Source organism: Amblyraja radiata, chromosome 26 (assembly GCF_010909765.2).
Source record: "Amblyraja radiata isolate CabotCenter1 chromosome 26, sAmbRad1.1.pri, whole genome shotgun sequence".
Lineage (NCBI taxonomy): Eukaryota > Metazoa > Chordata > Chondrichthyes > Rajiformes > Rajidae > Amblyraja > Amblyraja radiata.
This window is the reverse complement of record NC_045981.1, coordinates 9,960,248-9,984,000: the sequence shown is the minus strand read 5'-3', so window position 1 is coordinate 9,984,000 and position 23,753 is coordinate 9,960,248. Positions and strand designations below refer to the sequence as shown.

General features: G+C 40.6%; 1 protein-coding gene across 2 annotated transcripts in view; it reads left to right on the top strand.

Moving 5' to 3' along the window:
• Positions 1 to 23,398, top strand: part of pcyt2 (phosphate cytidylyltransferase 2, ethanolamine) — a 36,120-nt gene extending 12,722 nt beyond the window's left edge. The window contains exons 3-14 of one of the 2 annotated variants that reach the window (XM_033044218.1): positions 1,136 to 1,297; positions 1,512 to 1,578; positions 5,074 to 5,158; positions 6,196 to 6,240; positions 14,020 to 14,158; positions 14,262 to 14,344; positions 15,510 to 15,587; positions 15,705 to 15,770; positions 20,189 to 20,254; positions 21,226 to 21,265; positions 21,381 to 21,489; positions 21,850 to 23,398. In XM_033044218.1, the coding sequence (XP_032900109.1) occupies positions 1,136 to 1,297; positions 1,512 to 1,578; positions 5,074 to 5,158; positions 6,196 to 6,240; positions 14,020 to 14,158; positions 14,262 to 14,344; positions 15,510 to 15,587; positions 15,705 to 15,770; positions 20,189 to 20,254; positions 21,226 to 21,265; positions 21,381 to 21,489; positions 21,850 to 21,970 (1,061 nt within the window). In that variant the 3' untranslated portion in view covers positions 21,971 to 23,398. Of the gene's footprint in view, positions 1 to 1,135; positions 1,298 to 1,511; positions 1,579 to 5,073; positions 5,159 to 6,195; positions 6,241 to 14,019; positions 14,159 to 14,261; positions 14,345 to 15,509; positions 15,588 to 15,704; positions 15,771 to 20,188; positions 20,255 to 21,225; positions 21,315 to 21,380; positions 21,490 to 21,849 lie in introns of both variants that reach the window. The other variant, XM_033044219.1, reaches the window with a different exon arrangement.
• The last annotated feature ends 355 nt before the right edge of the window (positions 23,399 to 23,753 follow it).

Sequence of the window (23,753 nt, the reverse complement as noted above, 5' to 3'; positions counted from 1 at the left end):
TGCCTCCAAAGTGGATAACTTCACATTTATTCACATTATACTGCATCTGCCCACTCACCCAACCTGTCTAAGTCACTGCATCCTCATAGCATCCTCTTCAAAGTTCACACTGCCACCCAGCTTTGCGTCATTTGCTAATGTTACTTTTAATTCCTTCATCTAAATCATTGAAGTATATCCAAACAGTATTGAACTCTCTCAATACGTTTCCTAGCAATGCAAAAGACGTGAAAACTTAGTTATAAACTCATGTTTGTAAATAAAGCACCTCTCAGTACCTCTGATTACACCCCAGCGGTATGAACATTGACCTCTAATTTCAGGTAGTCCCTGCCTTCTCCTCCCCTTCCCAGCTCTCCCTCAGCCCACTATCTCCACCTCTTCCTTTCTTCTTCCCGCCACCCCCACCCTCACATCAGACTAGAGAAGGATCTCGATCCGAAACATTGCCTATTTCCTTCGCTCCATAGATGCTGCCTCACCCGCTGAGTTTCTCCAGCATTTCTATCTACCTCTGATAATCAGTTATCAGTTTAGTTTATTGTCACATGTACCGTGAAAAGCTTTTGTTGCATGCTATCCAGTCAGCAGAAAGACTGATTACAATCAAGCCATTTACAGTGTGTTGATAGATGATAGGAGAATAATATTTAGTGCAAGGTAAAGCCAGCAAGGTCCGATCACCTATAATCTGAGCTAACTGCGCCCTCAAGACATTTCTCTTTATGATTAAAGCATAGAATCATGTGCATGTTCCACAGGTACATGAGTGAGAACCTAAACTGGAGAGACTGTTTGGTTCTGCATTCACTGAGAGGAAGAGTCTGCTTTGTACAGCACCTTTCACAAGTTCTCAGCATCCCAGTGTATTATAGACACATAGCCACTTTTTGATGTATAATCACTGTCACATGTCAGCTGTACACAGAAAAAACAATGAAATTGTGACCAGAGAAATAGTCTGAAATAGTAATCAACCATAATGTCATAATATATTAAATGGTTATTTGGTAATAGCTAGAATTTGAAAATATATGTTGCCAAGATGTAATTCATTTTCTTTTCGCCTCCATTTTAACAAACAAAAGGAAGGTTAAGAAAAAGAATAATTGAAGCCTCTGTGGTCTGTTTTCAGAGGAAGTGTCCAAGCACAAAGGCCCACCTGTATTTACACAGGAGGAACGTTACAAGATGGTCCGTGCAATCAAGTGGGTTGATGAGGTCATCGAGGGTGCACCATATGTAACAACACTTGAAACACTGGATAAATACAACTGTGATTTCTGTGTTCATGGAGGTATGTTGTATCAAATTATTTGAAACAAAAATGGTCCGACTTCTCTGATGCTTAAGGTGGTATAATGATGATCAACTATTTAATTTATCTGGAAGCTTGTTGCATTTTCTACTGAACTTCAGTGAGAACCATTAATTTCAGGCCAGGTTCCTTGGGTATTTTCTTCTGTTGCTTTCTTATCTATAGTCCAGTGACAATTGTGTTTTCTTTGTAGATGATATAACCTTGACTGCTGATGGAAAGGATACATATGACGAAGTAAAGAAGGCAGGCAGATACAGGTAGCAGCACTAAGTACAAAGTTCCACTGTTTTCCTATTTTGTTAGAAATAGATTGTTGTTCCTGTATTGTTGCTTGACCTAAATCCTGGAACTCTCGATGTAACAACATTGTGCGAGGACTCTTATCCGAAAGACAGCAGAGAATCTAAAATATTGTTTTTTGTTACTTTCTCAAGGGTTGGACAATAGGTGATGACTTCACCAGTAATGTTACATAAATAATGTGGGCGTATCTTGTGAGGAATTGACAAAGTGAGCTGTAACATCTATGTACATTCATGAATATATTCATGAGTATGTGTGTGTATATGACATAAAAATGACTTTAAAAAAAATCTCAACTGAAATTAATATAATAAAAACATGCATTATTTACTCACCAAGTGAAGTACAAGTTTCTCAAGGGATTTGGCTGAGTGAACTTATCCTCTTGTGGGAGATTGCAGAATTAGGGGCTACTGTCTCAAAATGTTTACACACCCATTTTAACACAAAGATGTTTAAGAAAGAACAGATGCTGGAGACAAAAATGCTGGTGGAACTCAGTGGGTGAGGCAGCATCTATGGAGAGAAGAAATAGGCGACGTTTCGCGTCGAGACTCTTCTTCAGAAACGTCACCTATTTCTTCTCCCCATAGATGCTGCCTCACCCGCTGAGTTCCTCCAGCATTTTTGTCTAACACAAAGATATGGTGACTTTGTTAGTCTTTGTTGAGGAAGGTTATGAACTCGGATAATATGAAATCTTTATGGGTAGAGCTATGAAATACAAAATGGCAGAAAATGCTAGCAGGAGTTATATATAGACTCCCAAACAGTAGCGGTGACGTTAAGTTTGGCATTGGCTTCGGTATGCTGTAAAATTATCACTAGTGTGTCTGAAGAAGGGTCTCGACCCGAAACGTTGAAGAGTCTGAAGAAGGGTATCGACCCGAAACGTCGCCTATTCTTTCGCTCCAAAGATGCTGCCTCGCCCGCTGAGTTTCTCCAGCTTTTTTGTCTACCTTTGATTTTTTTTCCAGCATCTGCAGTTCTTTCTTAAACAACTAATGTGTAGGATAGTGTTAGTGTACAGGTGGTCAGCACGGACCCGGTGGGCCAAAAGGCCAGTTTCCACACTGTAGCTCTAATGTCTAGTCACTTGGCCCCTTGATAACAATTCTTAGAACAATCTCATCAATCCATATCTGTACTTATTTCCCTGTAACCTTTTCTTGCATGCCCATTCATAATTCCTAATACTTCCACCACCCTCCTCAACTAGGGATAATTTACAGTAGCCAATTAATCTGCCAAATAACACATTTATGGGATGTGAGAGGAACTAGAGCAGCCAGAGGAAGCATGCAGTGTCACAGGGAGAACATGCAAACTTCACGCACACAGCATTGGAGGTTGTCATTGACTGTGAGACATTTACACTAACTGCAAAACCATTGTGTTGCCAGTGTAATATATTCTGTTTCGTGCAGAGATTGGGTTGGTGAAACTTCAATCTATTGGAGTATAGAAGCATGAGAAGCATGATATCTCACAGAAACCTAAACATTAGGTCTGAAGAAGGGTTTCGGCCCGAAACGTCGCCTATTTCCTTCGCTCCATAGATGTTGCTGCACCCGCTGAGTTTCTCCAGCATTTTTGTGTACCCTGAAACCTAAACATTGCTAGCTGGGCTTGACAGACCAGATATAGGTACTGATGTAGTTCAGGGCTATCTTGATATTTTGTGTTTTCCAAAGCTCCTGAATGGTGGGTTTGTCACTGACACCATGCTCCATAGAATGCATCAATCTTAAAGTCTTAAAGGGAAAGTTGCTAACTGGGTGTTGTCACCCATGTCCTCAGTTGTCATCTCTCGTCCAGATACATTGTCATCGATGAGCAAATTTTTATCGTCCAGATTATTCCTCATGTATTGAAGGAGGTCAGTGAAGGAAGAGAGAGATGCCATGATATCCTCTTTGAAGAGCAGGACCTATCATGCAAGCATTGTTCATGGACAGCCATAACATTGGAATTTGACCTTTGAGTATCCTGTCAAAGTAATCCAGACTAAGAGAATCTTAATTTGGCACTCAATATTGGCATGCAGTTTTTGGCTATATTGAAGTCTGGTGCAGTTTCCTCACCCCTCAAATTCACTATGCACAAGGGTATTTTCTTCCAAAGCAGACCAATTTCATCTACCTTAAAACATTTGTTCAGGATAATAGCCAGCTTCTTCAAAGATTTGTTTCAGCTCCTTAGGGTTTTCTTGTAGGCCTCCCTTACAAGACAAATATTATGCACATTTGCATGCTTCTTGAAACATTCAAACCAGTATTGAATGTTTTGGCACTTTCAGAAGTTTCAAAATTACGCACTCCCCCTGCTACTTGTACTTTCAAGTCTTGCCATTAACAGTGTAGCTTTTTCAAGGATCATTCACAAACTCAGACACATGTAGCTTCTGATTACACACCTAACCTATTTTCCATTCTCTCCATTTTAACATCTCTGCCTGACATTACACGTGATGCTCTTCTATAGTTCACGTTTTTGCTACACCTAATTGAGGTGTACTTTCAATAGTTAATTTTGCCAAGAGTACTGGTTTGTTTCAGTATGTATTTATATGAATGTGCAAACAGCAATCTATTTTAGCTTCGTTATCAGTCTACTAGATACTAACTGCATTTCGTTGTCTCTGTACTGTACACTGCACAATGACAATTAAAGTTGAATCTGAATCTGAGAAATTTTGGTGGAGACAGCACTCCAAGAATTTAAATTGCCGCAAATTGGTCGTATAACAATTACCCCTCTCGATCCCCTAACTTAAGAAAATTGTTAAAGTGTAAACTGCATTGTATATCAAGGACATTTACCCCAAAGAATCATTTGTACTACAACAACAAAATAATAAATCCTTTGTAAATTAAGGGATGCCACTGTATCGTATCCTTAATATACTTATATGCCCCCAAGGTAGTTCACAGGAGCATTATCAAACACAATTGGACATTGATCAAAAGAAGATATTAGGACATACAATCAAAAGTTAGCCAACTTTTAAGAGCACAGAGAGGTGAAGAGGTTTCAGAAAAGAATTCCAAAGAGAGACAAAGTAACTGCAGGCACAGCAGCCAAAGGTAGCGGGATAAAATCAGCAAGCCATTATTCTTGTTTGTCGTATGTCACAGAAATGGGGTTGAATTTGGAAGCAAGATTGGAGATTTAAAAAATGAAGGTGTTGATTCGGATGGATGGTCAATCAACGGGCACTGGAGTTGTCTTTGAACGGAACTAGGTGCAAGTTAAACATGAGGAGCAGAGTTATTGATGAGCCCAAATCTCCAGACAGAGCAAGTTGGAAGGGTGTTGGAATTGTCACGAGTAGAGGAAGCGAGCACATGAATAAGGATTTCAATTGCAAATAAGCTGAGGGAAAGGTTCAGTTTGTATGGGTTAATTGAATGACAATGTAAATTCTAGTTTCTTTTCAAATCTTTCAGAGAATGTAAACGCACACAAGGGGTTTCTACTACTGACCTGGTTGGTCGAATGCTGCTCCTGACTAAAGCTCATCATAGCAACATTGTGAGTAAACGACATAATTTATTTATGTCTGAAGAAGGGTTTCGGCCCGAAACGTTGCCTATTTCCTTCGCTCCATAGATGCTGCTGCACCCGCTGAGTTTCTCCAGCTTTTTTGTGTACCTTCGATTTTCCAGCATCTGCAGTTCCTTCTTAAATACATAATTTATTTGTTTATATACAAGGATCTGCGAATGCTGGTTCATACCATGGATGGACATCAAATGCAGGAGCAACTCATCGGGTCAGTCAGCGTCTCTGGAGAATATCCCAAAAACAAAACGTCACCTATCTATTTTCTCCAGAGATGCTACCTGACCCACCGAGTTACTCCAGCATTTTGTTTCTATCTTTAATTAATTTTTTTAAATCTTATAATGGAGGAAATCTGAATCCATCTGTAGTAAAAGGGCCTGTCCCACTTATGCGATTTTTTTCGGCGACTGCCGGCACCCGTCATAGTCGCAGCAGGTCGCCGAAAATATTCAAAATGTTGAAAAGTTTCTAAATATTATTGTAATTGGGATCATTTTTTAAATTATCTTTTAACTGTTAAGTATTTGTGACGTCACTCAAATGTTTGTGTGTTTGAGATAATTTAATAAATACATTCAACTGTTTTGCCGGCCACACAACCTTTGAACAGTAATTTCCATTTTATTTTGTTGTCATCGGTGGTTCAGTCCAAATAATTTTTTACTAAATCTTTTAAAATCTTGCCCTCTTAAAAAAGGGCCATGCATAAGCCTGCTTATTCATTTCATGATGAATATTTTGGTATTCAGAAGATTGAACTTAATTTGAAACTAAAATCACCTCGGATTGATTCTACTGTCAATTTTTAAAAGTTAATGCTGCTTTCAGGTTGGGCAGCATCTGTAGAGAGAGAGAGAAAGGGTTAATGCTTTGAGCTCTCCACAGGAAGGGATAGAAATTTTTTTTTTAAATTTAATTGGATGAAAATATTATAAACTAGCTTTAATACTATGAAATTATACCTTTTAAAATAAATAACTATTTTCTCTTGACTTTCTCCGCAGGAAAAAAATTCAGATTACCAGGAGCACACGGACAACTTTGGCAAGGTATCACTTACATTTTTGTTTCTTATTCCCAGCAGGTACTTTTTTCCAAGTGTTTTTCATAAATGTTGTGATTTTATTAAACCTTTTAAAATTCCCAATGCCATGAAAATATCGAAACTCAAATAAAACAATTAAAATAATGCAAAGATAAAATGTGAACAAGGACAGTCAGATTAGTCGGAGAACTGGGAAGGGGGGAGGGACGGAGAGAGAGGGAAAGCAAGCGTTACTTGAAGTTAGAGAAGTCAATGTTCATACCGCTGGGGTGTAAGCTGCCCAAGCCAAATATGAGGTGCTGTTCCTCCAATTTGCACTGGGCCTCACTCTGACACCGAAGGAGGCCCAGGACAGAAAACTCAGCGTGGGAGTTAAAGTGTTTAACAATCAGGAGATCAGGTAGGTTTAGGTGGACTGAGCGGAGGTGTTCAGCGAAACGATCGCCGAGCCTGCGCTTGTCTCAGTTTCACACCTTACACTTCCTTATCTCTATCTCCCTCTCCCCTGACTCTGTATGAAAAAGTGTCTCGATCCAAAACGTCGCCCATTCCTTCTATCCAGATATGCTGAGTTACTCCAGCATTTTGTGTCTGGTTTAAAGCAGCACCTGCAGTCCCTTTCTACACAATGTTTTACAATGCCCTGGTCGTGTTATTATAAATTCAGCCATAATATCCAACCAGTTTAAGTGTCTTTTAAATATGTGTTAGTGAATTAAAGGTAAATAAAAATGAGTGCTACTGCATTTTAAGGAAGCTTCTTTGTTCTGCAATGGAAAATAGCAATTCGGAGATAAACAAAGGGGGAAAAAATGAAGATAAAGTAAGCACTGGAAGGCTCAGAAAACCATTGGCATGCTGCAGAAAACTTGCTTGCCAGTTGCAGGCGGTGTAATTTTTTTATCAGATCAAAGTACTCCTTCATGTCTCTGAAGTTATCAGCTGGCCAAATATGATTAAAGACATAATAAACATTGCAAATTGAATCAAGTGTACAAATTACTAGGATTACTGACAATCAAAATATTGGCTTTAAATATTAAAGTTATAAATTTCCTTTATCCACCAATTTGCCGTAGTGTATATCATTAAGTATGTTGAAACTTATTTCCTGTTTTTTATGTCATGCAATTCATTTACTAAAACAAAGTCTGGAATGCTGCGTAGGAGGTTGACTGGACTTTGTTTCATCAGATGGCTTGTAATAAACAAAGTGCTGGACATACTCAGCGGGCCAGACAGCATCTGTGGACGGGAATAGGCATACGACGTTTTGGGTCGAGACCCTTCAACAAAACTGAATTCGAGGCTCCCCGCCCCTCCTGTCTTGAAGCGTTCCAACCCGAAACGTTTTCCTCCACAGATGCTTTATAGACTGCTGAGTTCCTCCAACAGTTTGTGCTTTGCTCAAGATTACAGCATCTGCAGTCTCTTGTGTCTCCAAGTAATTTTTCAAAATATTGCATTCCCATTAAAATCTTAAATATAGAACAGTTAAGCCAAAAATATTTTTGGACCATATGATTATCATTAGGTATTTCCTTTAAACAATATTTATGAGTCATTTACTCAGACCATCATCCTGTCTGGTGTATCAGGAGTTACACACAAATGTTGGCTCTACAATTAGCATCACATTGCATGTTATTGTGGCCAATGTTCTCATGACACAAGTTGCATTGCAGACTATTACGAGCGGTCTCTCAGAAATGAGGATGACTAACTTCCACTGGAGGTTCTGAGATGGCTGATGAGGTCAGTGTGGAACTTGCAAACTTCCATTGGTGGGGAAGGTTGTGCATGTGGGTGGGTGAATGTAAAGGGCCTGTCCCACTTACACATTTTTTTTCGGCGACTTGCCGGCACCCGTCATAGTCGCAGCAGGTCTCTGAAAATTTTCAACGTGTTGAAAATCCAGTGGCAACCAGAACAAGGTACGACTCTTTGGGCGACTACTCACGACTAATACAGACTTCATCCCGCTACATGTCGCCAGGGTGTCGCCTGTATGGTCGTGAGTAGTCTCTCAGTCACCCAAGGAGTCGTTGCGTCTTTCTGGTCTCCGCTGAATTTTCAACATGTTGAATATTTTCGCCGACCCATGACGGGTGCCGGCAGTCGCCGAAAAAGTTGATTAATTGAGACAGACCCATAAGGGTAGCTTGGTGAATAATGTATTTCTTGTGGATGCACTTGAGAAAAGGACTTGAGGTTTTCAATTCCATCTCAATGCTCATTTCCATTTCATTTTGAACCAGGAGTCTTTCACAACATCATTGTATCGTTTCATTTCTCCATTAAGATAACTCTTACCTGTGGTCCATCTCTCGGAAGCATGTAGGAGGGAAGGGGCTGCTGCAGCGTTGGGTTGAGATCTTGATTTTTAAACACTGTTTTCCTCAGGTAGTCAAAGGCTGTGCTGGCGCACTCAAGGCAATAATGAATTTTACCATTGAGTTTTGCTTTCGCCAAGAGGTGGGTCCCAAGCGAAAAAATGTTGCACCCAGAAAAAAAGACACAAAGCACTGGAGTAACTCAGCGGTCAGGCAGCATCTCTGGAGAACATAGATGGGTGATGTTTCAGGTCGGGACCCTTCTACAGTCAAGATTTCACAAAGGGAAAACTAAGCACAGCATTTCTGAAGAAGGATGCCAACCCTAAATGTCGTCCATCCTCCAGGGATGCTGCCTGACCCGCTGAGTTACTCCAGCATTTTATGTCTTTTTTTGGTAAATCATCATCTGCAGTTCCTTGTTTCCAGACATTGCACCCAATCCACTTTTGCCGAGCCCTGTCTTATGATATTGAAATCGGCCTTCTCCCATTTTGGAGCAAATTTTCTGGGTCATTCTTATGTATCATGATTTTCTGAAACGTTAATCCTTTTTTCCCCCATTGAACCCCCTGTTATAATTAGAGATGTATTTCTGCAGGGAGTTTTCCCACAACAGTAGCTCCCCTGCACTTTCACAGTCAATGGGCAATGGAATTCTGATTGTATTCTAGGCAGAGGAACAATGGTTGTTTTAATTAACTGTAAATGCACATTACATTGTTTGATAAAATTGCTGGAGAAACTCAGCAGGTCTGAAGAAGGGTCTCGACCTGAAACGTCACCTATTCCTTCGCTCCATAGACATTGCCTCACCCGCTGAGTTTCTCCAGCATTTTTGTCTACATTGTTTGATAACGTGTTGTTGTACAGTCTCAATAGAAGCAATTTCCTTGTCAGTTTGCAAAGCAAATCCCTTAATTGTACCAGCTGCGTGCAATCATTGTCCTTGGCACACTACTTCTCTGGATACATTTTCTGATTGATTTATTTCTCATTTACATTTCCAAAGAGCAAATTTTAATTCCATATCTCAAATTGTTTGGTAGTGATTTGTGAATTCCATAAGGGCAGTCATCCAAACTCGCTGAGTTATAATCACTATCCCCAAATGCTCATCACGTACAGTTCAACTACTTGCCCAGCTTCATTCACCTCATTTCATGCCTTTTATCTGGTAGGATGATCTACTACTCATTGGCTCAAATAGTTCTCCTGGGCCCACCCCCTCCACACCTATCGGACAAAGATGATCACAGTTATACTAATTTCACACAAAGGTGATCAAAGTTAATCCTGGGGAAGTTAAAATCCCCTACTACTGTAACCTAGTTGCTCGTACACCTCTCTGTGGCTTGTCTACATTGTGTGCAGTTTTGGTTTCCAAATTTTAGGAAGGACATTCTTGCTATAGAGGGAGTGCAGCATAGTTTTCACGAGGTTAATTCCCAGGATGGCGGGACTGTTGAGAGAATGGAGTGGCTGGGCTTGTACACTCTGGAATTTAGAAGGATGAGAGCGGATCTTATTGAAACATATGATTATTAAGGGTTTGGACACGCTAGACGCAGGAAACATGTTCCCGATGTTGGGGGAGTCCAGAACCAGGGGCCACAGTTTAAGAATAAGAGGTAAGCCATTTACCATGGATATGAGGAAAAGCTTTTTCACACAGAGGGTTGTGAATCTGTGGAATTCTCTGCCTCAGAAGGCAGTGGAGGCCAATTCTCTGTATGCTTTCAATAGAGAGTTGGATAGAGCTCTTAAAGATAGCGGAGTCGGGGGATATGGTGAAAAGGCAGGAACTGGGTACTGATTGTGGATGATAAGCCATGATCACGGTGAATGGTGATGCTGGCTCGTATGGCCGAATGGCCTACTCCTGCACCTATTGTCTATTGTTTAACTCTTCTATCTCCTACTAACTGTTGGGAGGCTTGTAGTATACCCCAATAAAGTGATCGTCCTTTTTTTTCTAAACTCTTAACCATTGGCCTCATTTGAAGAGTCTTATAAGAAATCCTTCTTAATAACTGCTGCAATGGTCTCTAATCAATATTGTATTGCTTTCTCTTTTACTTCCTCCACCATCTACCGGAATCTTATATACCCTGGATTGTTGCCAGAACTGCCTTTCTATTAACTATGTCTCTGCGATTACAAGAATATCATATTCCCGTGTGTTGATCAACGCTCTAGGTTTTCACGAAGGGCCTTAAAAGTGCTTGTGAAGTAGTTGATGAGTTGGTTTTAATTTTCAAAAAGAACTGTAAACAGAAAGTTGGAAACTACGTCCGGGCCAATTAGCTTGACATCTGTCACAGGAGAAATACTACAAGTCACCATAACAGATGTAATAGGAGAGCACTTAAACATATCAGGGTACTCGGGCAAAGCCAACGTGGCTTTATGTAAAGGAAATCATGCTCACCCAATTTATTGGGGTTCTTTAATGTGTTGTGGATAAAGGGGAACTGGTAAACATACTAAACTCACCAAAAGGCATTTGATCTATGATTATTGCTGGTATACGGTAGAGGCAGGAAACATGTTCATGATGTTGGGGGAGTCTGGAACCAGGGACCACTGTTTAAGAATAAGGGGTAAGCCATTTAGAACGGAGATGAGGAAACACTTCTTCACACAGAGAGTTGTGAGTCTGTGGAATTCTCTGCCTCGGAGGACGGTGGAGGCCGGTTCCCTGGATACTTTCAAGAGAGAGCTAGATAGGGCTCTTAAAGATAGCGGAGTCAGGGGATATGGGGAGAAGGCAGGAACGGGGTACTTATTGTCGATGATCAGCCATGATCACATTGAATGGCGATACTGGCTTGAAGGGCTGAATGGCCTACTCCTGCGTCTATTGTCTATAAGGGATAGAAAGAGGGATGAGATCCTGCAAAATGAGTTTAGGGAACTAGGTAGAGGTTAAAAAGTAGGACTTCCAGGGAGTTATCTCAGGATAACTCGCTGTGTCTTGTGCTCGTGAGGGTAGAAATATTAAAGTAGGGCTGGAGAACGTGAGGCTAAACAGGAAGGGCTGGTTATCTATAATTGGTCAATTCATTGTTGACCTGAAAATTGGAACGTGACAAATGTCTAAAAATGACAAAAGTATTAGCACCATGAAACAGCTTCTTTCAAATCTGATGACAGTTTAACACAATTGTAGTATTACATTTAACTTGGTATCATGTTCGACGCAAACACTGTGGGCCTAAGGGCCTGTTCCCAGGCTGTACTGTTCTACAGTTTTATGTACACTGATCCTCAATTATAATATAGATACATAACCTGCTTTTTGTGAATTTTAAAATTTATTGATGTGAGTGTGTTACCAAGCTGTAAGATAGATGTCTTAATTCCACCAGTTGGCTTGGAGGGAGTCAGCATGGATGTTGCCGTACCATATTTGTTCATCTCCTTCTAGCCCATGAAGATAATTCAAACCATTGCATTAAAATATTCTTATCTTAACAAGTCACTCGTCTTTGGGGAGTGGCACAGGAAATTTTAGGTCATAAAAATTCTGCAATGTGCAATGTACAAAGTGCAGGTAGTACCTAATTTATAATTATTGTACATTTATAGAAAATGTATTCTTCACTTACCTCAAAGCTGCACGCTGCCATTTTTTAAATCGGATGTATAATTTTGTTAAATCTTCTTAGTTCAGTTTCAAAACAAAATCGGTTACCAAATGATCTACAAAGGTGCCTTAGTAAAAACTTTCTGATGTTATTGTTATCCAGAGCAGTAGCTGCCCGATGCAAAACTTCAGGTTTAGATTCCTTTCTGAGATCTAAAGGCATTGCTTCACCTTCCATGTTAACATGAGTAGCAACGTCCAAGACTGTGACACGATATATATCTTTGGAATTCTGTACAACTTTTCAAAAGTTGTTTCATGTTACTCCCTTTGATCGTCACAACTGGGGTTTTATGAATCTCAAACTTTAGATCATAAGTAATTGGAGTCAATTGCCAACGAGCTAGATGCCATTCTAGTATTGTGGAAGGGAGAAAGTATGGTGTTTTTAAAAGAAAAAAAACACTTAAGTTGTTCCAGTGATACATGTTCTGCTGCAAATTGGAAAAAATTTCATAAAGACTCTAAAACAGGCAAGAATAAAGAAATGCTTTCATCTTGTTGAGCACATTCAGAACACTATGTTCATCAGCTTTAGAACCAAGATCATATTGCTTAGTTAAAGTTAAAGTAAAAACTTGATACTCTTGGATTTACTTTAGAGTTGTAATTTAGTCCACATTTAGTGTGTTAGGTAAAACTTTATTCCAGAGTATAGCTGTCTGAAATCACCCTGCTTGGTTTTACATTTTTGCATCTATATCACAGACGGCTGTGGAGGCCAAGTCAATGGATATGTTTTACGGCAGAGATTGACAGATTCTTGATTAGTACGGGTGTCTGGGGTTATGGAGAGAAGGCAGGAGAATGGAGTTGAGAAGGAAAGATGGGTCAGCCATGATTGAATGGTGGAGGAGACTTGATGGGTTGACTGGCCTAATTCTGCTCCTAGAACTTCTGAATGAGTTAATGTGGATACAAAGAACTGTCACATCACCTGGCTGCTTTAGGAATTCATGGGACAAATTGTGAACATATAAGATTGTTAAGGGCTTGGACACGCGAGAGGCAGGAAACATGTTCCCGATGTTGGGGGAGTCCAGAACCAGGGGCCACAGTTTAAGAATAAGGAGTAAGCCATTTAGAACGGAGACGAGGAAACACTTTTTCTCACAGAGAGTGGTGAGTCTGTGGAATTCTCTGCCTCAGAGGGCGGTGGAGGCAGGTTCTCTGGATGCTTTCAAGAGAGAGCTAGATAGGGATCTTAAAGATAGCGGAGCCAGTGGATATGGGGAGAAGGCAGGAACGGGGTACTTACTGGGGATGATCAGCCATGATCACATTGAATGGCGGTACTGGCTCGAAGGGCCGAATGGCCTACTCCTGCACCTACTGTCTATTGTGAACAATGTGACCAATATAATCTGCGTCTTCACTTGCAGGTGATCGCTAAGAAATAATTTTGTTCACCCACCAGGGAATGCATTTTGAGGTGTGTAGATGTCCAATTTAAGGGTTTTATTTAGTTTATATAGATACAGCGCAGAAACAGGCCCTCCGAGTCCACGTGACCAGCAGCCCCGCACACTAGGACCATCCTACACACTAGGGACAATTCACAATTTTTACCGGTCAATTAGTCTACAAACCTGCACGTCTTTGGAATGTGGGAGGAAACCGGAGCTCTCGCAGAAAACCCAAGGGGAGAACGTATAAACTGTACAGGCAGCACCTGTAGTCAGGATGGAACCCGGGTCCTGGCGTTGTGAGGCAGCAGCTCTACCGCTGCGCCATCATGCCGCTTCGGCTGTTAATTTGGCATTCACTGCAAGTTTCTTAAATGTTGTTTTCTTTCTCACAGGGACCGAAAGGTCACAGCCCGTGGACTGGAGTGTCTCAGTTTTTACAGACCTCTCAAAAAATTATTCAGTTTGCATCTGGAAAAGAGCCTCAACCGAATGATACTATAATCTACGTGGCAGGAGCATTTGATTTGTTCCGTATCCTTACTGAGAATTAATCTTGTTCAGAGTTTAATGCATGCATAATATATGGACCATAAAATAGCACTATCAATTTTTTATTCCTTTACAATTCATGAAGATATTGGTCATGTAGACTTTCTCGAAAGTGTGTACAAGTTGGCAGAGAGGCCTTATGTTATTGTTGGTCTGCATTTTGATCAAGTAAGTGCAATTTACTCAATTTTGATATGTGTTTCTAACAGTATGTTCCGGTGTCATTTATTTCTTGAAGCCATAATAAATTTCTGCGAGAAAGTAGGCACTTCCGCCGATGTGGAAATGTTTTGCCGTTCGTTTAATCATTTTTACTGTGCATCAGTTGTATCACCAGTTTTAAGTGTAGTTTAGTTCAGAGATACAGTGCGGAAACAGGCCTTTCGGCCCACCGAGTCAGCACCATCCAGCAATCCCCGCTCACTAACACTATCCTACACACGCTAGGGACAATTTTACATTCATGCCAAGCCAATTAACCTAGGAACATGTACGTCCGTGGAGTGTGGGAGGAAATTGACGATCTCAAGAGAAAACCCACGCAGGTCACAGGGAGAATGTACAGATAGCACCCGCAGTCAGGATTGAACCCGGGTCTCTGGTGCTGTAAGGCAGTAGCTCTACCCAGTCAAAGTATTGTAACTTTATGTTACCTTTTAAGTGATTATTAATTTAAATGTGAGATTTCAATATTTTGCCATGCTTTGCATTAAATTTTGAAGTCATCTATGAACTCTTCTGACTGTAGAGACATTGAAGCATGTTGAGTGGGCTCATGTAGACATATGGATATTAAAATACATTATGAAATGTGTGTAGACAAAAATGCTGGAGAAACTCAGCGGGTGAGGCAGCATCTATGGAGCGAAGGAAATGGGCGACGTTTCGGGTCTCGACCCGAAACGTCGCCCATTTCCTTCGCTCCATAGATGCTGCCTCACCCGCTGAGTTTCTCCAGCATTTTTGTCTACCTTTGATTTTCCAGCATCTGCAGTTCCTTCTTAAACATTATGAAATGTGTGTGATATTAGCCTGCAGTAACAAACAGTTTTATTGACCTACCTACCGCCAGTGCATTGAATAGGAGGAAACTCTGCATGATTGGGCAGGAATTCTATTATGGATTAAGTCAATAGATTCTGGGCGTGTTGCATGTTATGCCAGGACATGTTTTTCTCTGGAACATTTCTCTTTGTCTCTTTTCATCGTGTTTTTTCTCTTCTTGCTCAGCAAGTTTGGGGTGACCCACATGCTTTGCCTTCTGCCTTGATTGTACTTCTTGTGTGCGATCTCAGCTTGACATTTTTTATCAAACACCTTGTTGCTTTTGCAGGAAGTCAACCGATACAAAGGCAAGAATTATCCAATTATGAATGTGCATGAAAGGACACTCAGTGTACTGGCCTGCAGGGTGAGTACTGAGATTTCAGCAGTTCTTTCTTTAACTGCACTACAAATTCTAGCAGACCATGAAGTTCCACATTTTACTGACACATTTTTGTGTTTCTTTAATTTATTTTATTCTCAGTATGTCTCTGAAGTAGTCATCGGAGCACCTTATTCTGTGACTGCGGATTTGGTGGATCACTTCAAGGTACGATTATTTCAATTGGCAATAGACAATAGGTGCAGGAGTAGGCCATTCGGCCCTTCGAACCAGCACTGCCATTCAATGTGATCATGGCTGATCATCCCCAATCAGTACCCCGTTCCTGCCTTCTCCCCATATCCCTTGACTCCGCTATCTTTAAGAGCCCTATCCAGCTCTCTCTTGATAGTATTCAGAGAACCGGCCTCCACCGCCCTCTGAGGCCAGGGGCGGAAAACCCGGGGGGGCCAGAGGGGACACGTCCCTCCCCATGTTTTGAGAGGTGGGCGACAACCCCGCCAGGTTAACCTGCCTGGGCTTGCGGGAAATATTGGCCAGCGCGGAGAAACAGTGCTGGTGTCCCGTCAGTCCAGACAGGGCTGTTAGTTAACCCAGTGAGACAGGCAGTTGAGCTGCATTTAGCGCTGGATTGAGCTGCCCAAAAAATTGTGTCCCCCGTCCCCTCCATGTTTTGATAGTGAGTTCCGTTCTTGTCTGAGGCAGAGAATTCCACAGACTCACAACTCTCTGTGTGTTTCCACGTCTCAGTTCTAAATGGCTTACCCTTTATTCTTAAACTGTGGCCCCTGGTTCTGGAGTCTTGTGTCACTTTAAATTGACTGCATACTATTCCACCTAATACTTTATTCCCTCTACAAACTCTTTGTCATGATGGCTGGCAGGTACCTTTTGAAAATATAGTCGTAAAGTGAATTGAAATATTTTAAATATTTTGAAATGCAATTTATTTCTTCCTGTTTTTGAGCTCGTATATAATTTCCATCCAAAGTTATCCCAATCATTAGACATATACTACAAACAATATATGGAGAAAATAGGAGAGCTCCTTCATATAAATTAAAATTAAAATGGTTGATCTTAAAGAATAAAGATTGGGGTGGAACGGTGTCACAGCGGTAGAGTTGCTGCCTTACAGCCTGGGTTAGACCCATCTACGTACGGAGTTTATACGTTCTCCCGGTGACCGCGTGGGATTTCTCCGAGATCTTCGGTTTCATCCCACACTCCAACGATGGGCAGGTTTGTAGGTTAATTGGCTTGGTATAAATGTAAAAATATTCAAAGATATCAAAGGTATTTTATTGGTCACATTCACATACACCTAGGTGTAGTGAAGTGAAATGCTTCTTGCCATTTTGCAGCACATAAAGAAAGAACAGACATAACATTAATAAGAGTTTTAAACATAAAGAACATCCCCCCACAATGGTTCCCATTATGAGGGAAGGCACAAAGTCCAGTCCCCAACCCCAGTTCACCCATAGTCGGGCCCACTGAGGCCTCCACAGTTGCCTCCACGGAGGCCCGATGTTCCAGGCCGTTCTCGCCGGGTGATGTTGCTCCGGCGTCGGGAGAGTCCTCTCAGCGGCTTGGGAACCCTGGAACGGCCGCTTCCGTACTGGAGGCCGCGGCTTCCGAAGCCGACAAGGCCGCGCCGGTTGGAGCTCCACAACTGGCGATCTCATCTAGATCCCAGGCTCCCGATGTTAAGTTCAGCGCCGCCGCCCGCAGCTGGTCGCTCCACAGTCCCGCAGCTCAGCGATGTTTTCCTCAGCGATCTTCAGCTCACCGGAGCTCTAGCGCGGCGACCCGGGCAAGGGATAGTTTCCCCCTTCCCCCAACCCCCACATAAAAAAGTCTAGACCTCCAAACAAAACACTTTAACTAACTAAAATAAAAATAAAAAGATGAAAAGACAGACAGCTGCTGGCTGGGCAGCCATGCACAGGGCAGCGCCCCCACAGAGCTTTCGTCCTTCGTGTGAGTACGATAGTGTTATTGTGCGGGGATCGCTAGTCAGTGAGGACTCAGTGGGCCGAAGGGCCTGTTGTAGCGCTGTATCTCCAAGCTAAACTAACCTGCAAAGCAAAGATAGACACTAAAAGCTGGAGTAACTCGGCGAGTCAGACAACATCTCTGGAGAAAAGGAATAGGTGACATTTTGGGTCGGAACCCTTCCCGAAACGTCACCTATTCCTTTTTTGCAGAGATGCTGGCCGCCCCACAGAGCTACTCCAGCTTTTTCAGTCTATTTTCGGTATAATAATAATAATAATAATGATAATAATAATATATTTTATTGTCATTGCACATAAGTGCAATGAGATTTGGTATGCAGCTTCCATCAAATGTCATAACTTAAATAACTAATACAATTTAGATTTAGATACCCCGAGAACATGGTTTGTAAAAAGAACAGTAAAACAGTCAAAACAGACTAAAGTGCAGATGTATCTGAGCGACGTGACCATCCGAGGGAGGCAGTCCATGGGGGTGGGGGGCACTCAGCAGGGCCGGTTCAGAGCCGCTATAGCTCTGGGAATGAAGTTGTACCTGAGTCTGGAGGTGTGGGCGTAGAAGGCCTTGTAACGTCTGCATCTGCAGTTCCTTCATAAACTACAAAGCATAACTGTTAACTCTTAAAATATTAGTGAGTTGTCCGATAACTGGCTAACAAAATAATCACAGCAACCTGTTTTTGCCAGCAGTTTTAAAGGAAATCAATGAATCAGCATTTTCCAATACTTTACCACTTCTCTCTTTCATTGTCTGTAACACTAATGGGCCACTAGAGGGCATACAGTGAAACATCGACAAAAGCAGCATTATTGCTATGACCAGTGCCGCAGTCTCTAAATTAAAGACCTTTTTTTATTGTCAGAATAGCTTTGTTGTCTTGCCTGGAGCACAAATAACACTTTGTTTTATCATGCAATTCTTTAATCCAAGATTTCATAAAACATTCAGCTGCTTGTTATCTTTGTGAGGGAAAAAACCTTACTCTGCAAAATCATGTTTTGCTATAAGATTAACAATGCAGCTAAACTATATCAACGTATACTTATATTGCAGCAGGAAAATGTTTGTGTTTTGTTTAATGAATTTATGCTGGAGATTAAGAAATCTTTAAAAAAAACATTTTTCTTTAATTCTTACCAATATTGGAGAACAGTGGGCCTGGTATACAAACAAAATGGAAATGTGCATCCGAGGGGCTTAACCCATATATCTGATCATTTCTCATAGAAACATAGAAAATAGGTGCAGGAGGAGGACATTCGGCCCTTCGAGCCAGCACTGCCATTCATCGTGATCATGGCTGATTGTCCCCAATCAATAACCCGTGCCTGCCTTCTCCCCATATCCCTTGATTCCACTAGCCCCTAGAGCTCTATCTAACTCTCTTAAATCCATCCAGTGATTTGGCCTCCACTGCCCTCTGTGGCAGGGAATTCCACAAATTCATCACTCTCTGGGTGAAAAAGTTTTTTCTCACCTCGGTCTTAAATGCCCTCCCCTTTAAAGGGGAGGCTATTTAAGACTGAGGTGAGAAAAAACTTTTCTCCTGTTCTGTGGCATACATTTGAGATTTTAGGTAGACAAAAATGCTGGATAAACTCAGCGGGTGAAGCAAGCATCTATGGAGCGAAGGACTAGGCGACATTTCGGGTCGAGACCATGGCAAGGAAATATAACCTGGTGAAATAATGTGCTGGGATCCTCAGTTGTGAATTAGATTGCTTACACGTATTAATTCTTCTGTAGTGAAAAGTGAGCACATTAATATAGTTAAGCGCCCCAAGGAAGTTCACAGGAGCATTATCAAAGGACTTGGGTTTAGGGTGAGAGGACATAGGTTTAAGATGTAGGGGGAAAGATTTAATAGGAACCTGAGGGGTAACATTTTCTTTGCACAAAGGGTGGTAGGTATCGGGAACGAGTTGCTGGAGGAGGTAGTTGAGGCAGGTATTATCTTAACATAGCAGAGAGCTATGGATAAGGATAGGTTTGGTGGGTTATTGGCCACGTGCGGGCAGCTGGGACTAGTGTAGATGGGACATGGCCAGGTTGGGCCGATGGGCCTGTTTCCACATAGTATGACTAATCTCAATTGAATTTCACCTTGGGTCTCACACGTGAACCTTCTGGTTATTATTTTCATAGCTTTGCACCAAGGATTTTGTTTCATTAGGTTTAAAGTTTATGTTATTGAAGTCCATTTAAATTTACAGGATGGATGATTTTAAAAAAACGATCCCACTTTCTAACCCTCAAAGAATCTTAAATATTTTGATTTCCTAGCTGTGTTGAATGGAACAAAGGAATGTGAAAAGATTAGTGACATCAAAGAATTTGAGCCTTGAAGCGCCAGACCAAATCCAAATTGTTTGCTGTTCTAACGGATATATTCATTGTGAACTGCTTGCTAATGGCCTAAAGGGAAATACAACGAAACAGGCAATTCACTGTAGTTATAATTAATTACTGTAAAGACTGAGAACTCTTGTTTTCGAGAACTAATTCCTTTTCTCCAGAGATCCAGCCTGATCCAGCTTTTTGTGTCTGTCTTTGGTTTAAATCAGCATCTGCAGTTCCTTCCTACACCTTTTGTTTCCCTACAGGTTGACTTGGTCTGTCATGGTAAAACAGAAGTAATGGCCGACAAGGACAATTCAGATCCATATGCGGTGAGTTAAGATTTGTCTCTGTAATAAACTTCAGATTCAGATTCAATCGTTATTGTCATTGTGTAGTGTACAGTACAGAGACAACGAAATGCAGTTAGCATCTCACCCAGAAGAGCTGAAGGGGGGGGGGGGTGACTGGCAATCACCAAGGTGCAGAGTTAAGTAGTGTAACAGCCACAGGGAAGAAGCTGTTCCTGAACCTGCTGGTCCGGCAACGGATAAGTATCAGTATGCAAATTTAGAACTCTCTTTACTAATACACATCATAATGCTTGAGTAGATTATTTAATAAAATCATCAACAGGGGAAAGCTGCTTTGGAACCATTCTTTGAGAAATCACATTTTAAAAAAGTTTCCAGTTTTTTTGTGTTTTTAAGCCTTGCTTTGATGGTATCTGTAGCACATTCATTATTTTTGGAATTATGTCAATATCTGTTCACGTGTAACTGTGGGATGGCTTTTAAAAGTTAACAAGATGTACCTTTATGTCACGGCGGCACAGTGGCGTAGCAGTAGAGTTGCTGCCTTACTGCACCAGAGACCCAGGTTCAATCTTCACTACAGGTGCTGCCTGTACGGATTTTTTTACATTCTCCCTGTGACTGCGTGGGTTTTCTCCGGGCGCTCCGGTTTCCTCCCATACTCCAAAGACGTACAAATTTGTAGGTTGATTAGCTTCTGTAAAATTGTACATTGTTTGTAGTGTGTAGGATAGTGTTAGCGTATGGGGTGATAGCTGGTCGGTGTGGACTCGATGGGCCGAAGGGCCTGTTTCCACGCTGTATCTCTAAACTCTAAAAGTCTATATTAAATGGTAATGAACAACATCACATTCTCAATGAATTTATCATGAAGATTGATAATTTTAGCTTAAGCTTGCAAGTGAAATGATTATAGATCTTAAATTATTTCTGTGACCTGCACTTTGAGTCCTCATTATTTTTTTCTGATTTCATCTTTTTTCTTGAAGGAGCCTAAAAGACGCAACATCTTCAAAACCATCCACAGTGGTAATGATCTCACTACAGACCACATTGTGCAAAGAATAATTAAGAACAGGTAATAAAATTAGATGTATTCTCAGCTCCTGTTGCCCATTTCCTTTGTACCTCTGCTTTACTTCAGGTGGAAAAATCCTGGGTGCTGTCGATGTGGAGTTTGCACGTTCTCCCTGCGACGGTGTGGGTTTCCTCCGGGTGCTCCGGTTTTCTCCCACATCTCAAAGGACATGCAGGTTTGCAAGTTAATTGGCCTCTGTAAATTTGTCACGAGTGTGGGCAAGTAGTGGATGTGAAAGTGGGAACTAGAGTAAACGGATGATCATAGAAAATAGGTGCATGAGTTGGCCCTTCGAGCCCATCCAATATGATCACGGCTGATCGTCCAAAATCAGTACCCCGTTCCGGCTTTCCCCCCATAATCCCTTGATTCCCTTAGCCCTAAAATCAGTGGTCTTGGCGGGCCAAAGGGCCTGTTTCCATGCCATATCACTAAACTAAAGTAATGCAGGTCAACTTTTTGAGCAACTAATGGGCGCTATTATACGTTCTTTGCTCAGATTTTTGAACCTATTTTCTTTTATCCCGGTTTAAAGGTTACAATTTGAGGCAAGAAACCAAAAGAAAGAAGCGAAAGAGCTGGCTGCAATAGAAGCAATCAAGAAGAAAGCCGACGAACAAATTAAAGAAATCCCAGAGCACAAACACTGTCAGTAGTGCGATATGGCACTCGATTGTGATGGGCATTTACATCATTACACTAAATCTAATGAATCATCTTACTTCAGCACTGTTTTTTATTATGTTTACCAGATTTTGGTATTTCAGATTTGCAGTGGGTTTGTTTGGCAATAATTTTTAATAGTAGTTTTAATTTAAAATTATGGGATGCACGAAACGTATGGGGGTACTAAACATATGAGAGTACTAAGGCAGCTGCTTGTAAGTGTATGGTTGGTTAGTGAATGTGTTTACAGTGCAGTAACAACTTTGAAGAATATAATTTAAGATTACATATTCTATATTCAGTTCATTGAATGTAAAAGATCTGATATTGTAGACTTTTCACAAAATCTATTGCACTTAAAAGGCGATTGGATTTTATTTATGTATCATGCTGCTTTTCTATTTATAAAGGTATTTTAAGGTGCAATTGAAAATCGAGACGGATTTAATGTTTACCAACAAAACAACAGTAACAATCGATTTGCAGATAATAAGCCACGGTTTATTTTTTAATTTCCTCTATTCACAGTGCAGGAAGCAATTTCAAATCTTTAAGTTTGTTGAATAAAAACTTTAAGGGGTACCTCACCACTGCTCCCAGTCCCGGCCAAAAGATAACCCTCGGTGGTTTTGAAGAATAACTTGGCACTGATGGAATTTTTGATTCGTTTTTTTTGCATATGTAGTGGTTCTGATTAATGCTATAGTTCTGACTCTTATCTGATGAACACTATGTACTTTGGTAACTATTATTTCAGGGGACCACACAGCACTTCAATAGAAGTCTGCAATACACACTGTCCAATAAATTCTAGTTACTCGTATAAACAATGGTATGATGGTAAATATATTAGAAATATTCGAATTCTCTTTTCACAACAGTTTGAAGAAAATAAAAGTTCAAAATGTCTGCATTTTTCTTTAGATCTGGTTTGTATTCCAGCATTTGGCAATGTAAATAGCTTGAACAAAGTTCTTGCTCTTAAGGTTCATCTAATTAGAAGTTATGGTGTACCATTTAATGTCATTTTATTTTGAATTTTACACCTACCCATTCATGGTCCACATTCTCCAATAATTAGGTGAAGATGACTAACATTGAGAACTAGTTGAGCTATGAAACTGAGCCAATAACACTATAACGTCAGGGTATTATTTTAATGTGTGTCACTAGATACTCAAGTAAATAATATTTGTTGTTATCCTTTGCATACTGTGAATTTTTTTGTGTAATGATTATGTTCTGTAAATTTGTTTATCACTGTTCTAGTTTGTTTCATTTTTTTGCTTCTGAGTTCATTTAAAGATCTTGTTTTATGTTTAACTCCAAAGTTATACTTTTATGAATGTATGTCCTGACAAACCTGTGTCCATAAAGCTTTGAAATTAAATGTCAACTTCACACCAGTGGTGATTTAAGAGAAGTCTCTTGTCTAATATATTGTACGGTATATTATATATATAGGTGAATTAACATGATACCGACTTCAGAAATCATTGCAAATATCTAATGTTATATGCTTTCGTCTGCATTTTTCATTAATATTTTGTTTCTCAAGCAATCTTTGCATGGATATTTTATTTGCATTACCATGACTTTCTTTAGAATATGTTATCGCTTAATTGATATCTACATTACAGTTACTCCCTGAAGCATTAAAGGTCATGATAAAGGGAAGAGGAAAGTTAATAAGTCTAAATAAGGTTAGGTCTTTGGAGAATAGATTGCACAAAAAATGTGACATTCGTTTCTATGCTGGACCTTCAAACTGTA